Here is a 15,317-nt window from a genome sequence, read left to right on the forward strand (position 1 = left end):
CTTTGAGAAGGCTTAGGACTTGGGGGTGGGAAGCCTGCAGCCTCAAGGCCACAGGTGGCCCTCTAGTACCTCAAGGCCTTTGACGGTCAAAGGGCCACACTTGAGGCCCCAAAGGCTCATACGTGGCCTCAAGGCTGCAGGTTCCCCACCCCTGGTTGAGTGAACAATATTGAGGTAGAGGGAGGGTCTTCTTCTACTTCTGAGATTCTGTATCTGGAAGCATCATGGGATCCTAGCGTCAGAGGTGGAGAAGATGTCAGAGGCTGTCTGGTCTGATATCCTCTTTTTACGGTCAACTGAGGCCCAGGAATGATTAAGGGACCTGACAGAGTACTTAAAGGACTGGTTTGTGGAGAAGGGATCACACTGGTTCTGCTTGGTCCCAGAAGGCAGAACCAGGAGCAGAGGGTAGAGGCCCATTTAATACTGAAGTCAGGAAAAACTTCCCAATAATTGCTGTTGTTCAGTTATTTCTGACTCTTCATGACCCCATTTGGGGTTTTCTTGAGAGAGATACTAGGGTGATTTGCCATTTTCTTCTCCAGTTCATTTTACAGATGGGGAAACTGAGGCAAACAGGGTTAAATGACTTGCCCAGGGTCACACAGCTAGTAGTGTCTGAGGTTGGATTTGAACTCAGGTCTTTCTGACTCCAAGCCTGGCACTCTATCCACTTCCCCACCTAGCTACACTCCCAATAATTAGAGCTGTTCAAAAGTGGAATGGGCTGCCTTCAGCCATTTCTTTTCCTTGGAGGTCCTCAAGTTGAGGCTTGTTGGGCATTCTTTTCTCTATGAATTAGACAAGAAGGCCACTGAGCTCCCTTCCAATTCTCGAATCCTTCATCAAGGCAACTTGTCCCAGGTCGCACATCTGGTAGGTGACAGAGGTGAGATTTGAACTTAGGACCTCTGACTCCAGAACTAGAGCTCTTTTCACTGAATCCTACTGCCTCTCTGAGGGAGGTTTTCTGCATTCCAGTATTCTGGGTGTCAGGTTTCTGAGCAAGCTCATTGTCTCCACCTTAGATGATTATAAACGTAAAGCTAATAGAGACCTGTGGAATCCTCCTCCTCAACCCTCTCATTCAGTAGCAAATTTTTTTGTTATTTTGCTTTTGGTTTTTTTGGCTAGGCAACAGGGTTAAGTGACTTGCCCAGGGTCACACAGCTAGTGAGTGCCAGGTATCTGAGGCTGACTCCAGGAAGCTCCAGGTGCTCTATCCACTGTGCCACCTAGCTGTCCCTTCATTAGCAAGTTCTTAACACATGCTAGGTGGACGTATTTAACACATGAGAAGTCTGGGGGTCCCAAGGAAGGGAGTCACTTAAGGCAACCAAGGCAGTATAACAGCAGATCAAATCTTTGAGGGAAAGTACTGTTTCATTTTTGTCTTTGTATTCCCCAGCACAATGTCTGGCACACAGTAGGGCTTTAATTACTGTTGACTGATTAAGTAGCAGGGATGAGACTGAAACTTGGGACCTCTGACTTCAAATTTATCACTCTTTCCTGAAATGCTAATAGTTGTGAAGCACTTTGCAAGCCTTCAAGTGCTATATAATGGCTTGCTAGTGTTGTCATTATTACTTCCTTCCTCTTGTCTCTACAAAGAATGTGTGAGGTAGCTTGACTCCCCCCAGTACAGCAGAAAGAGCTAGGTTCAAATTCCATCTCTGCTACTTACTTCCTGTGGGCTTTGGGCAAGTCATCTAACATATCTGAGCCTCAGTTTCCTCATCTGTAATATGAGGGAGTTGGACTAGATGGCTTCCAATGACCCCTCCATCTCTATAGCTATGATCCTATGACTGATGGGACTACTGGAACATGAGGGCTCTGTGAAATTGGTCCAGCCTTTCCTCTCCCTTTTCCCACTGCTGCCTTACCCTGTTTCCAATCCTACTTTCTCTAGTCCTGGCTTAGACCCCACTCCTCTGTCCACACACTCATACCCCCTCTGGTGGCAGAAGCCCACTGACACTGGTATCTTATCCTGTAAATGTAGAGACATCGCTTGTATCTGCCCCAAGCCTTACGAAACAGATGGCCTCAATCAGTCTGCATGCCAGTGCTTTGGAACAATCTGGAGGAACATTACCTATAGAGAACAACCTCCCCAGTTTGTTACTGCACAATCATCACACAAATTTACAGAATCGTCCTGGTTTCCATTTGTTACACTCTGGTTATAAACAAAGGGAATTGCTAGGCTTCTAGTTAATTTAGACCATTTCTCTGAAAACAATGAGGGATGGTTAGCCCAGCTGTAGACTTGAGTGGGAGGAATATTTAATTTCCAAAGTGTGATCAGGAAAGGCTTTAGGGACCTGCAGAGGGAAAATCTATAACAGGCTGGTAAGAGGAGAGGGCAGAGGACTTGGAGATTCACATAGGATTGGTAATTTGAAGTGAAATGGAGGTGCGGTCATTCTCAAAGGGTAATGCGACCAAAAGAGAAGGAGAACATGGAAAGGATAATGTCAATATGGAAAATACTGAAAAAGAGTGGTGATGCTACAGGCTAGGGATAATTTAAAACATTTTACATTCCTGTAACTCAGTTTCCTTATCTAAAATGAAGGGGCTGGACTGGCCCCTAAAGTGCTTTCCAGCCTCAGAGCTATGAGTCTGTGAAATAAAACCATTTAGAAAAAGAGTTCTTAACCTTTTTTCATGTGTGCCCTGGACCCCTTGAGCAATCTGGTGTCCATTTCTTAGAACTGTGTTTTTTTTTTTAATAACTGAAGAAAATACTAACTTTCAATTAGAGGAAATAGTGAAAAGAAAATTTTAATTGTTTTTCTCATCCAAATTTAGAGCCTGTGGACTCCAGGTTAAGAACTTTTAATCTAGAAGAATTCACATTTTAAAGGGAACCCTTCATTCTTTATCTTCTTCATGACAGAGCCAGGCATCTTTGGTGAATGTATTTTTTTTGTATTATTCATCCATTTAAAAAATACCAAAATCTACTAAATTCTGAGGCCCAAGAGACATGTTGAGTCACAGTTATCCAAATCTGTGGATACCAAGAAAGCTCATGTCAGATTTGCTTGTCATGTTGATTTTTCTTCGGAAATTCCAAGTAGAGAATTATATCAGCACAAAATAATGTCAGACAGTCCGAATTCTCAGTAAGCCCCAAACTGAAACTCTCATGCCTAAGCAAAAGTTTGGGTTAAGTTCTTCCAATCAGCTTATGAAAGGGAAGTGGAGCATGGGATTCTCTCAGGAGAAGCCAGTGAATTTCCCCAAAGATTAGAAACTCTAAAAGACTTAAAAAAAACAACACCCATCCAGGAATGATTTAGGACTCTGTCCTTCTCAGAGGCATTTCTGCAAATCAGATGAGCTGCATCAATAAATCCCCTTTGATTCCCATGACAAGGTCCTCCAATTACTATCAAGAGATGAAGATGGATTGGAGCCTTCTCATCTATAAAAAAGACTGCCTTTCCCTGAACACTTCAAGAGTTGAGATGACAATTGCTCATGAAATTCATTAATTACCTACTCAAAGTAAACACTCCTCAGGCCTAGCTGACTTGCTTTCTTTTCTTTCCCTTTCTCTCTCTTATCTAGCTCTTTTTTCAAGCCAGTCATCACAACTTCCTGTTACTTAGTGTCAGTGAGATGAGTAGAGCAAATAATTCTCCCTGGATGGACTGTGAATCAGAGAAAGGCCATTATTAGCTTAATCCTAATGACAGGGTTGACAAAATTCAAGACCAGTGAAGGATAGGCTCCCAGAATCACCACTGATTTCTAGATTGCATGCTGCCTGATTGAAGGTATGGGAGGCAGCCAGATAACCTTCAACCTTTGTCTTCATCTTCTGCCTGCCCTTCAGTTACTCTCTTGTCCAGTTTCTCACACCAGCTTGGTGATACAGCTTTGCGTGGTTTTTTCAGTGCTGCTCCTTCTGCCTACCAAACATCTGGTTGGCCTGATGTTTTATCTGACAAATTTGTACCAAGCTACGTATGGTTGTTTGCTTGTGGCTACGGCTGATGCGTGTCCCAAAAGCATGTTCCCTCTCCCCAAAGTCAACAATTCAATTCAGAGCACTTATCTTGTCTACCGTGTACAAGGCACTGGGGTACAAAGGCAAAAAAAAAAAAGAAAGAGGGGAAAATGTTTTGTCTAGAGTAGATCTCAATTGATTAGAGGATAGAGTATGTAAACAGCACATAGTCTATGGGGGGATTGTTGTTGACTTGTTTTAGTCTGTTCAACTCTTCACGATCTCCTTTGGGGTTTTCTTGGCAACGATACTGGAGTGGTTTGCCATTTCCTTTTCTAGCTCATTTTTAGATAAGGAAACTGAGGCAAGCAAAGTTAAGTAACTTGTTCAGGGTCACACAGCTATTAAGTGTCAAGTGTCTGAGGCCAAATTTGAACTCAGGTTCTTCTGACTCCAAGGCCAGAGCTCTATCCACTATGCAACCTAGCTGCCCTGGTATAGACTGTCTTCTTAGGGAATGAGTCTTCAAGTAGAGGCCGATCATTTGTTGGGGGATTGCCAAGTGCATGTTTGAACTAGGTGTCTTCCTTCCAGCTCTGTGATTCTGCAATATTGTTATTTCATCCACATTTTCTCCCCTAAATATGCATTTCATTTGTGGAACAAAATGGGTCCAGTCCCAACCTTGTAAGAGTTTACATTCTATTCAAGGAGTTACAACATTAATACCAAATATTGATGATGCAAAGTTGAGTGTGATGGGTACAAAGGAAAGATCAAGGAAAAGCTGGAGAGAAAACATTGCAAGGATGAGATAATGCTTTATAGAGAAGGTGGTGCCTACATTAGCCTCAAAGGGAGCCTAAGAGGCAGAGAAATGGACTCACTGTACTCCAGGCTAGTACAAGTGTTTTCAGATGGAGCTGTAACTAGGGCAAAGTGACTGAGGCTTTGTTCCAGGGCACTGAAATTTAGAAGTTACAAAAAATTTTAAATAGATTTTGTGAAAGACGGAAATTTAGAAATTTTCTCCATTTAAATGTTGGTAGAATGTTCACTCTTTCAGCAGCACAGAAACTAGTTGGCAAGAATAATCAGTTAAATCAGGAAGCTACCAGATGGTATACTACCTCCATCTGTTACCATGGGTCTCCATACCAGGTTAGTTCTTTCATAGTCTACCCCTTTTCTCTCCCCAGATAGTGACCTATTCAAGGTGTCTGAAGGTCTCTGTCTTCCTACCACATTTGAAATCCCGGGCTCTCTCTCCCTATGAGGATAGCATCAGGATATCTCTACCCCCACAACCAATCTGAGGACATGATTCGTGTCACTTTCCATTGCTATCATTTTCTTTTAGCTGCCTTTGGCACCAAAGTGACATTGTAGGAAATAGCATGTTCATCTAAAGTGTCACAAAGACTATTGATTTAAAGTAATAAGGGACCTTCAAGGCCACTGATTCTAATATGTCCATTTTACAGATGAGAAAATCAAGGCCCAGATAGATTAGATGGCATGCCTAAGGTTAGAGAGCTTGTGAATGCCTGAGGCAAGATTTCAGTTCAAGCCTTCCTGATTCCAAGTTCAATTTTCTCTCCACTCTATCATATAGCACCTCTCTCTCTCCTCTCTCTCTCTCTCTCTCTCTCTCTCTCTCTCATTATACTGCCAAATTTGTGGAACAATTAGTAGTTCAGTTTGGATGGAAAACAGAAGCATGGATGGGAGTAAATAACATGAAATAAAGATATGAAGGAAAGCTGGAATGGGTCTAAAATGTAGTGGGTCTTAAATGCCAGGCTAAAGAGCTTTCATTTTATCCTAGAGGCAATAGGGAGCCACTGAAGATTTTTGAGCAGAGGAAATCAAAAAGATCTCTCTCTGCCTAGAAAGAGGCCTTAAGCATCTCTGTGAATGACTGGTGTGCCGGCTCATTCCCTAGCCACTGAGTGGCATTCAATTGATCTTAACTAGGTATCTCAAGTCTTAAAAAGAACAATCCCTTTGGGGCTACTAGCAAGTCTTCTACCTTTTTCTTCCCCAAATTGAGACTTTTATTATATAGTACTTGTTCAAACACAGCACTCCAGCCTCAAATGGGGAGGTCCCATTGGATGCCAACTCAGTTAGTTTACTCTGACTTCTGCTGTACCAGAACACTCAAGTTTATTTGGGTACCTAATGTTCCTTGCCAGGGTTAAACCAAAAACTGGCTAGCATTCAGTACCTAGTGTGGCAGAATAGTGAGTGTGTTGGTCTTGAAGTCAGGGTAACTCGGATTCATAAATGGGAGAACATGGATGGGAGATGCCCAATGGGGGCACATGTGTGTGATGTATCATTAGCATTGGATGGAGGATCTATCCCCATGAGAACACAGATCCATTGTGATTATTAGAATTATTTTTTTCTTTTTTTGTGTTTCGGAAATTCAGAAGCAGATTCCAGAGAGAGTTGGGCTGAATAAGATGTCATTTGCATTTCTCAAGTATTTAGAGGTGAATCCAAGAAGGGTTGACCTCTTCACACAAGCTTTTGCTAAATTAAGCTGCTCCCAAAGGAAGGAAATAAACACTTATTAAACATAGGTCATGTTCCAGGCACCGTACGAAGCACTTTACAAGTATTATCTCCTTCATTCCTCATAACAAGTCTGGGAGGTAGTTGCTTTTATTATCCCTATTTTGCAAATGGGGAACCTGAGGCAAGCAGAGGTTAAGTGACATGCCCAGGGATGGAGAACCTGTGGCCTCGAGGCCTCTAGGTCCTCAAGTGCTGATTTTTGACTGAATCCAAATTTCACAAGTCAAAGGGATTCAGTCAAAGGGCGGCACTTGAGGACCATTTGGATTCAGTCAAAGGGCTGCACTTGAAGGCCTAGAGGGCCTCAAGGCCTCATGTTCCCCACCCCTGGACATGACTAAGGTCACACAGCTAGTCAATTCTTCCGGACACCAGGTGTAGCATTCTACTTCCCCTTTCCAAATAGAAGGAAAATAAACAAATCAAGCCTGGTACATTCCTGCAATTTGTGCCTCACCTGGCTATACTTTTCCCATGGGCAAAGGCGTTCATTCCTGAACAAAATATCCACCCTTTCTTCTCAAGATTCCAAGCAGCATTTACCAGTGAATTACTCATATGTCTTGAGCTCATCAAGGTTTAAATTACATCCTTCATGATGGCTCTGTGCCATGGATAGGTAGCCTAAATAGTAGCATTTCAATTTTACGGATGAAGAAACTGGCCAAGTGGTTTGCCCAGCACCGCTGAGCTAAAAAGTGTCAGAGGCAGGACTCATAAACTTGGATTTGCTCACTGCAAGTCCAGCACTTTTGCCACCGCTCTAGGCTGCAATACATTGGCAATATTTCCTTCTCTCAGACACCATTTTGCTGCCTATAAATATACCATGAAGTGGAGATTGTCTTTGTATAGGTTGAATTGAATGGCTGCCGAAGCCCCTTCCAACTCTCAAATTCTGTGATTCTGTGATTTTCACATAAGTGTTTAATTAATGCTTTTTCATTCATTCATTTGCATTGTCCAGTCAAAAAAAGAATAGCAATGACAGAGTGAAGTCACAGGATCATAGTTTTAGAGCAAAAGGTAATCTTAGAAGTTATTTAATCTAACCTCTTTGATTTTGTAGGTGAGAAAATTGAGGCACAGAAAGAGGACATAGGTTACCCTGGACCATAAGGTAGTTTAAGAGGTAGAGATGGGCTTTGAAACCACATCCTCTGTCTCTAAGTCTAGGGCTCTTTCCATGTCCCATACCTCCAAAAATAAGAAAGAATGGAGTTATAGCCCATTTGGGTCATTTCTCTGGTCTGAGGCCTCTGCATTGACTGCTCCAAGCTGGAGACAGTCAGGCCTGTTGCCAGTTAGCTCTACAAAGATCCTTCTGATTGCAGTGCACAGAAGCACTATGTGAGACTCCTGAACCAGGCTCCATAACTAGGCAGGATTTGTGGGTTTGGCTCTGTCAGGCTCAATGCTGGCTCCGCATCTGTCAAGATGAAAGATTCCCCACAGGAAGTACCAAAGGAGGAAGGCAGAAATGGGTTAATTACACAAGACAGGGATGATTCCGGCAGGAAATAAATTAAACAGATGGGCGGCCTGTCCCCCTTCCAGCTTGGATGTTGTCTTGCCACTAACCACTCCGTTATAAAACCCATCTGAATGGGTTTGCGCTCCAGAAAATTAGGTAGAGATAATCATGAAAACAAGCTATAAAACCAACGTGAGTTCTTTTCTGTTTTGTGGAATGAGGCAAAATAAATCTGGTGGAAACAGTGAGTGAGCAGCAGCTTCATTTCTCAGCCTTAGCGCTGGTTCAGCAGGGCCTGGATCTCCCTGGGAGTTGGGACTGGAATTGCCACTTTGGCTACTTTACTGCTCTCGATTTCTCATTTGCAGACTGCCTGTGCATTTTTTCCCAGCAAGCAACGAACTCATGGTATGGGTTGTCTATTGTGATGTTGCGAGCTTCCCATTCCTAGAAGTGTGCAAGTTGTGATGGCTAACAATGATGTGCTGATGATTTAGTCAACTCAGTAGTGCAAATCAGTAAACAAGAATTGATTAAGTACATATTATGTGCCAAGCATTATGCTAAATGCTGGGGATGCAAAAAGGGCCTAAAACATGGTTATTGACCTTAAGAATATTCTATTCTAATGGGGAGATAACATGTAAATGTAGATCCCCCCTTTTGTCAGATAAGTAATGTGGAAATGGATAAGTGTCTTTTGAGTAGCCCACCCTCTCCTTGTAATATTCATTCTCTCATTAATTGTTAACCAATCAGAGTTTATTGCCATGCTCAGGAACATCTCCTCTTCCAAGGGCATATAAACTGTAAGCCCACTACCACCAAGGGTCTTTGGTCTAAGAGAGAGATGGTCAACTGACCATCCTTTTATTAATAAGTATGCTGGCCTTATTAATAAAATGGTTAAATTACCCAGAAATGATGTCTCTCTGAAGTTTTTATACATCACACACACACAAACATGTGTGTGTGTGTATCCCCAAAGTATAAATGTCCCAAAACGTTTCAGTGTAATTTTATATGTTAGTAGCATAAAATCGCACTAAGATATTTAGGACACCCTGTATACAGTGTAAATGGAATAAGGCACTGGCAGTTGAGGGACTTCCTGTAGACGGTAAGATTTCAGCAGAGACCTGAAGGAAGCCACGACCTTATGAAGTGGCCATGAGGAGGAAGGGCATTCCAGGCATTGGGGAGAGCCAGTGGAAAGACATGAGATCAGGAGAGAGAGTGTTATGGTCAATGAACAGCCAGGAGGCCAGTGTCACTGGCTTGAAGACTATGTGTTGGGAAGTATGGCGTAAGAAGACTGGAAAGGGAGGAATGGGCCAGGTCACGAAGGGCTTTCAAAGCTAAATAGAGGATTTTGTATTTGATCCTAGAGATCATAGAGAGTCACTGGAATTTATTGAGTAGAGGGGTAACACAGTCAAACCTGGACTTTGGGAAGCTCGATTTGATAGCTGAGTAGAGAATGGGCTGGAGTGGGGGGAGAATTGTGACACAGACTTGTGGAATAAGGAGGTGACTCATAGCATTGAGAAATAATGTGGTCATAGGCATGTTTTCCTCTGATTTAGTGAGGTCACATCTTCCATCAAATCCTGCCTTTGTGCAAAGCCCAGCGTACACTGGACAGAGCAAGCCTTGGGGAATGCAGTGCTGGACTAGGAAGTTGTCATACATGTGTGCCTCAGCTGCCACCTGCAGAAACCCCTTTACTTCCACCCTACCTGCTTGGGAGTGTGCAGCAGCTCCTCAGCCATGGCTGTGGCTGTGATAGCCTTGTTAATTTCGGAGCTGGGCTGGAGGAAGACTGACAGGCCCGCCACGAGCTGGACGCCAAGGTCCGTCACCGCCACCTTGTCATCCAAGACTGTCACCGTCTTCTCAGCCAGGATGGAATCGGAGAGGGGTGACAGAACCTTTGGGAGACACAAAACAGAGGATGGATTGAGTGACTGCTAAAAATATTCTCTGGCTCATTAAGGTCCTTCCCAACCCAGCTCGACCTTTATGCCTTGGGAAACATGATACCCTCACTGGGATGAAAACACATACCAGGAACTACAATCTCATTCTGCTGCTAGTACCCACCTCTCCTCTATCCCATGTTCCCCTTCTACTAATTTGGCTGTTGAGTCACAATTTTGCTGCACTTAATGAAAAATGAGGTAGTTCTGGAAAGTTTTGCTTAAGAGCTTTTTTTTTTCTTTCTTGAATCACACATAAAAGTACTAGGGGAAATTAGCTATTCAGGGGAAACATGAGGTCAGAAAATGCCAAGTAACTAAGGCCCAGAGAAGGTCAGTTAAGACTCTTCTGTGGATCAGAGTTCTTTTGTCCTGTAAACAACCACCTCTTACCATAAGGGAATTTATCTGGTGGCACGGTAGAATAAATCCCAGCCCACCGGAACAAGAAGACTTGAGCTCAGTCCTATCCCTGGCACTTAGTAGGACTGTGACCTTGGGTAATTCATTTTCGCTGTAAGTGCTACAGTTTCATTCTCTATAAAATGAAAGGCTTGGACTCAGTGATCTTCCAGCTCTATAGCAATCTAACCTGTTTCATCAAATTGGATTTTCATATTTGGATTTGTGAATCCAAATTTATAAGAATAAGAGCCATTCTTCAACTGATAAATGGTGGAAGAGAGGAACAGTTTTTTTAGGAAGCAATCTAAGCTACCAATAGTCATATGAAAAAAATCAAATGACTAATAATAAAGAAATGCAATTTAAAGCAATGCTGAGGTTCCACCTCACACTTATCATATTGGCCAACTTGGCAAAAAATGGAAAATGATAAATGTTGGAGGGGATGCGGGAAAGCAGGAACATTAATGCACTGTTGATAAAGTTGCAGATTTTTCCAGCCATTCCAGAAAGCAGTTGGGAACTATGTCCAAGAAGTTATTAAACTGGTCACACCCTTTGACCAGCAATACCGCTACTAGGATTATATCTCAAAGAGCTCAAAGAAAGAGAAAGTAAGAGGAGAAAGCAGCTCTTTATGTAGTGGCAAAGAGTTAGAAACTGAAAAAAAGCCTCTTACTTGGGGAATGATTGTATAAAGAATGGCGTGTGAATGTAATGGAATATTATTTATGCATAAGAAATGATGAGAGGAATATTTTCAGAGACACTTGGGAAGACTTATATGAATTGACACAGAGTAAAATGAGCAGAATTGAAAGAATAATTTATACAATAACAATCACATTGTAAAGATAAACAACTTTGAAGGTCTTGGGAACTCTGATCAACAGAATAAACAACCATAATTCCGGTGAACCAATAATGAAGCATACTACCTATCTCCTGAATGACTGCATGATGAGATATGTATTTTTGACATGGCTAATTTGGGAATTTGTTTTGCTTGACTATACGTAAATGTTACAAAGGTTTTGATTTTCTTTTATTTCTTGGGGAGGTGGGAGGAAGAGAAAATAAATATTTGCTGATTAAAAAAAAAATTTAAAAATTTAAGTGAAGGGATCAGGCTCCTATCAATTAGAGCTTTCCAAGAGTAGAGTGGAATGTCTCTAGAGGGAATGGGCTCCTTATTACCAGAGATCTCAAGCAGAGATTAGATGATCAATCATTGAGGATGTTGTAAATAGTAATCCTACTCATGTACAAGCTGGACTAGAGGATCCCTGAGGTCCCTTCTATCTCTGAGTCCCTGGGTTCTTTGGCTAGATGACTTTTTAAGGTTCTTTCTGGATGTAACAGACTATAATTTCATAGAGCAAGAAGGCATAAAGTATGGGGTTTGTTTGTTTGTTTGTTTGTTTGGGTCCTTGAAGCAATCCTTTATGATAGGTGCTATTGTTACTCCATTGTACAGATGAGGAAATTGATGCTCCTTACCTGTACTGTCGTCATGCCAACTTCTCGTCCAATCAAAATCCGCCCTTCCTGAAGCTTGGCAATGTGTGGTTCCTCTAATTTCATGAAGTCTGTTACCAGGTCGGTGATATCAAACTGCCAGTCAGGGCTCAGTAAATATCTCAGCTGGCCCCAGGGATTTGAGTCCTCAGACACAAACTGGGTGAGGACCCGGACCATTGCATGTTGGTACTGGAGGGCACAGCCTCTACCCCTTCTCTCCTCATCATCTTCATCGTCACTGTCCCTTGTGGGCCTGAAATGAAAAGTAGGAATAGAACTAGAGCCCTTTGGGGTGGAAAAGAACCTTAACATCAGCTGGTCTAAACTCTTACCTAGAACCTACACCCATCCAATCAACAAACATTTAGTAAGCCCTCACTGTGTGCCGAGTGCTGTGCTGAGTACTGAAGGCACGGAAAAAGGCAAAAACACTGTCCCTGCCCTCAAGGACCTCACATTTTAATGGGGGAAAACAGTGGGTGTGCAAGTAGGAATATAATAAAGGCTAGAATTTATACAGTACTGTAAGGTTTGCAAAGTGCTTTATAAATATTATCCCATTTCCTCCCCCTACCAACAGCCTATGAGGTAGATTCTATCATCACTCAAATTTTACAGATTAGGAAACTCAGGCAGGTAGAAGTGATGCAATTTACCCAGAGTTACACAGCTAGCAACTGTCTAATGCAGGATTCAAACTCAGGTCTTCTTGATGCTGGGTTCAGCACTCTACCCACTGTGCAACCTAATCGCCCTTGTACCAGGTATAGATAGAGTAGATGGAAGGTAACCTTGGCAGGGAGAAGGCATTAGCTGAGGAGTGGAAAATACCTCGTGTAGAACGTGGTATTTGAATTGAGTCTCTAAAGACTAAAGGAATTATGAGAGGCAGAAATGAGGAGGGAAAACTTTCTAGGCATGTGCAAAGGTGGGGTGGACCGAGAAGCTGCAAGTAGATCAGTTTGATGAGTGTAGATATTGAATGTATAAGAAGACTGGCCAGATAGGAACAGACCTACGTAATATTTCTGCCATGTGGCATGGTGTCATAGAGAGTGGACTGGACTTGGAACACTAAGATATGCTTTAGCCTTAACTTTGATATTTACTTGCTGGGTGACCCTAGGCAAGTGCTTAGACCTCTCTGAGCCTCAGTTTCCTCAGCTGTAAAATGAGGGTAATGATACCTGCATGCCTACATAAGCAAGCCATTGAGAGGAAATTGCTTCATAAACAGCAAACCATGTTGGAAAGCCTGGGTCCCACCATCTTTGGTTGAATAGTTCTACTGCCCCCTGGGGAATTCAATCAATTCAATCAATTATTGGAGTGCTCCAATTTTTGAGAATATTTTCCTTTAATTGAGAAAACTCCCGTGCATAGCTCTTCTTGCTGTCTTCAGAAACAATGAAGAACAATCCTTATATTCTTTTTCATTGGCAGCCTTTCAAATATCTGAAGACAGTGATCATGTCTCCTCTCAATCATTTCAGTTGCCAATTTCTTCGAGTCTTTTTCATGTGATCCATTTCTAGTCTCTTACAGTACTTGGTACATAGTAAATGTTTAATGAATTCTCATTCATTCATTCATTCTTTCATCCATTCATATGTCATATTGGTAGACCTCCTCATATGTCCCTTGACATGAATGACATATAGCTAGAATTTCCATGGCAATTTAAGGCTGGATGCCTCCTGTATCATCAAGGGTATAGTCCTGGCAGTTTGGGATGGAGGAATTAGGGCAGGAAATTGGCTTTCAGATGGCTTAGAAATGAAGGGACAAGCAGGTACCTACCAGTCATTCATTTTGCAAGCACTGTGTGGGTGTGGTGACCCATGTAGGAGTGTACCTACTTTGAAGCAGACTTGATATATGAAAATCTGGCCTAACAAACACAGAAGGTGGCAAATTTTCTTTAAAAAATGATTGGTGGTGGGGGGATTCTTTAAACAGGGTGCTCCTTTATTGCATGAAAATATGATCCATTTTATAAATTTAAAAATATTATTTATGTATAAGAAGCTTTTCAGGAGATCAACTGTTTCATAAAGCAAGGCACACAGATTCACTTCTCTCATTTTGGGAGAATAAAATAAACTTTAAAAACACAAGGAAAAAAGTTAACTCCTTAGAGTCATTTGGGAGAGTTACTTTTCTGAATACAAGTAGAAGGGTGTGGTATAGTGATTAAAGTGTTGGGGTCAGCATTAAGAAGACCTGGGTTCAAATCCTGCCTCAGACACATGCTAGCTGTGGGACCCTAGGCAAGTCAGTTAACCTTTCTCCCTCACAGTTTCCTCATCTGTAAAATAAAAGTAATAATAAAAGTATCTAACTCACAGGGTTTTTATAAGGATCAAATGAGATAATACATGTGAAGTGCTTTATATGCCAAGTGAAGCCAATACTAGACAATATGGAAGATAGAGTTGGAGTCCAGAAGACCTGAAGTAAGATCCCACCTGAGCCTCATATCAATAAAATGGGGATAATAATTGTGTCTACTTGACCAGGCTGATATGAGGACCAAATCAGATAATGCATGTAAAGCAATTTATAAGCCTTAAAGTACTAGGTGAATGTCAGTGCTAGTAATAATAGATATAATAGCTAAGAATTATATAACACTTGGTGGCTAGGTGGCACAGTGGATAAAGTATTGGGCCTGGAGTCAGGAAGCCCTGAATTCAAATTCAGCCACAGATACTTACTAACTGTGTGACAGTGGGCAAGTCACTTAACCCTATTTGCCTCAGTTTCCTTCTCTCTAAAATGAACTGGAGAAGACAATGGCAAACCACTCTAGTATCTCTGCCCAGAAAACCCCAGATGGGGTCATGACGAGTCAGACAAGACCAGAACCATTGCACAACAACGTATAACACTTACTATGTGCCTGACACTGTGCTAAGTGCTTTAAATTATTAGCTCATTTGATCCTCACAACTTCCCTAGGATAGAAGTGCTAGTATTGCTATTTTATAAGTAAGGAAACTGAGGTCAAAACTGACTAAGCCAGAGTCACATGGCTAGCAAATGTGTGAGGCTGGATTTGAACTTGGGTCTTCCAGACTCCAGTCCCAGGACTTTACCCACTGTACCACGTAGCTGCCCATGCGGATATTTGTGTTTGTATTTCCTGAACTCCAAATTGGGTCACTTGGGTTGAGAAAGGATATTTCTTTAGCAGAGAGTTGTTGTGCTCTTGTGGATAAGACAGTTAAATTTGGAGTCAAGAAGACTCTGGCAACTCCTTAAAACTGTGAGTTACCAAGAAGTTGTGAGGTAGCAGTGTGGTGCATAGATTCAGTCCTCTACCTGAAGTCAGGAAGATATAAGTTCAAATCCAGCTGTGCATCCCTGGGCAAGTCACTCTACC

At 42.1% G+C, this 15,317-nt stretch overlaps 1 protein-coding gene across 1 annotated transcript in view; it reads right to left on the bottom strand.

The window, feature by feature from the left end:
- The window catches only part of TMEM132C (transmembrane protein 132C), a 534,075-nt gene that overhangs the window by 5,094 nt on the left and 513,664 nt on the right, over positions 1 to 15,317 (bottom strand). The window contains exons 7-8 of the mRNA XM_021004376.1: positions 11,912 to 12,185; positions 9,767 to 9,958 (exon numbers count right to left, since the gene is read on the bottom strand). Coding sequence (XP_020860035.1) covers positions 9,767 to 9,958; positions 11,912 to 12,185 — 466 coding nt within the window. The remainder of the gene's footprint in view (positions 1 to 9,766; positions 9,959 to 11,911; positions 12,186 to 15,317) is intronic.

This window comes from Phascolarctos cinereus, unplaced genomic scaffold (assembly GCF_003287225.1).
Source record: "Phascolarctos cinereus isolate Bilbo 61053 unplaced genomic scaffold, phaCin_HiC Scaffold_4;HRSCAF=312, whole genome shotgun sequence".
Taxonomy (NCBI): Eukaryota; Metazoa; Chordata; class Mammalia; order Diprotodontia; family Phascolarctidae; genus Phascolarctos; species Phascolarctos cinereus.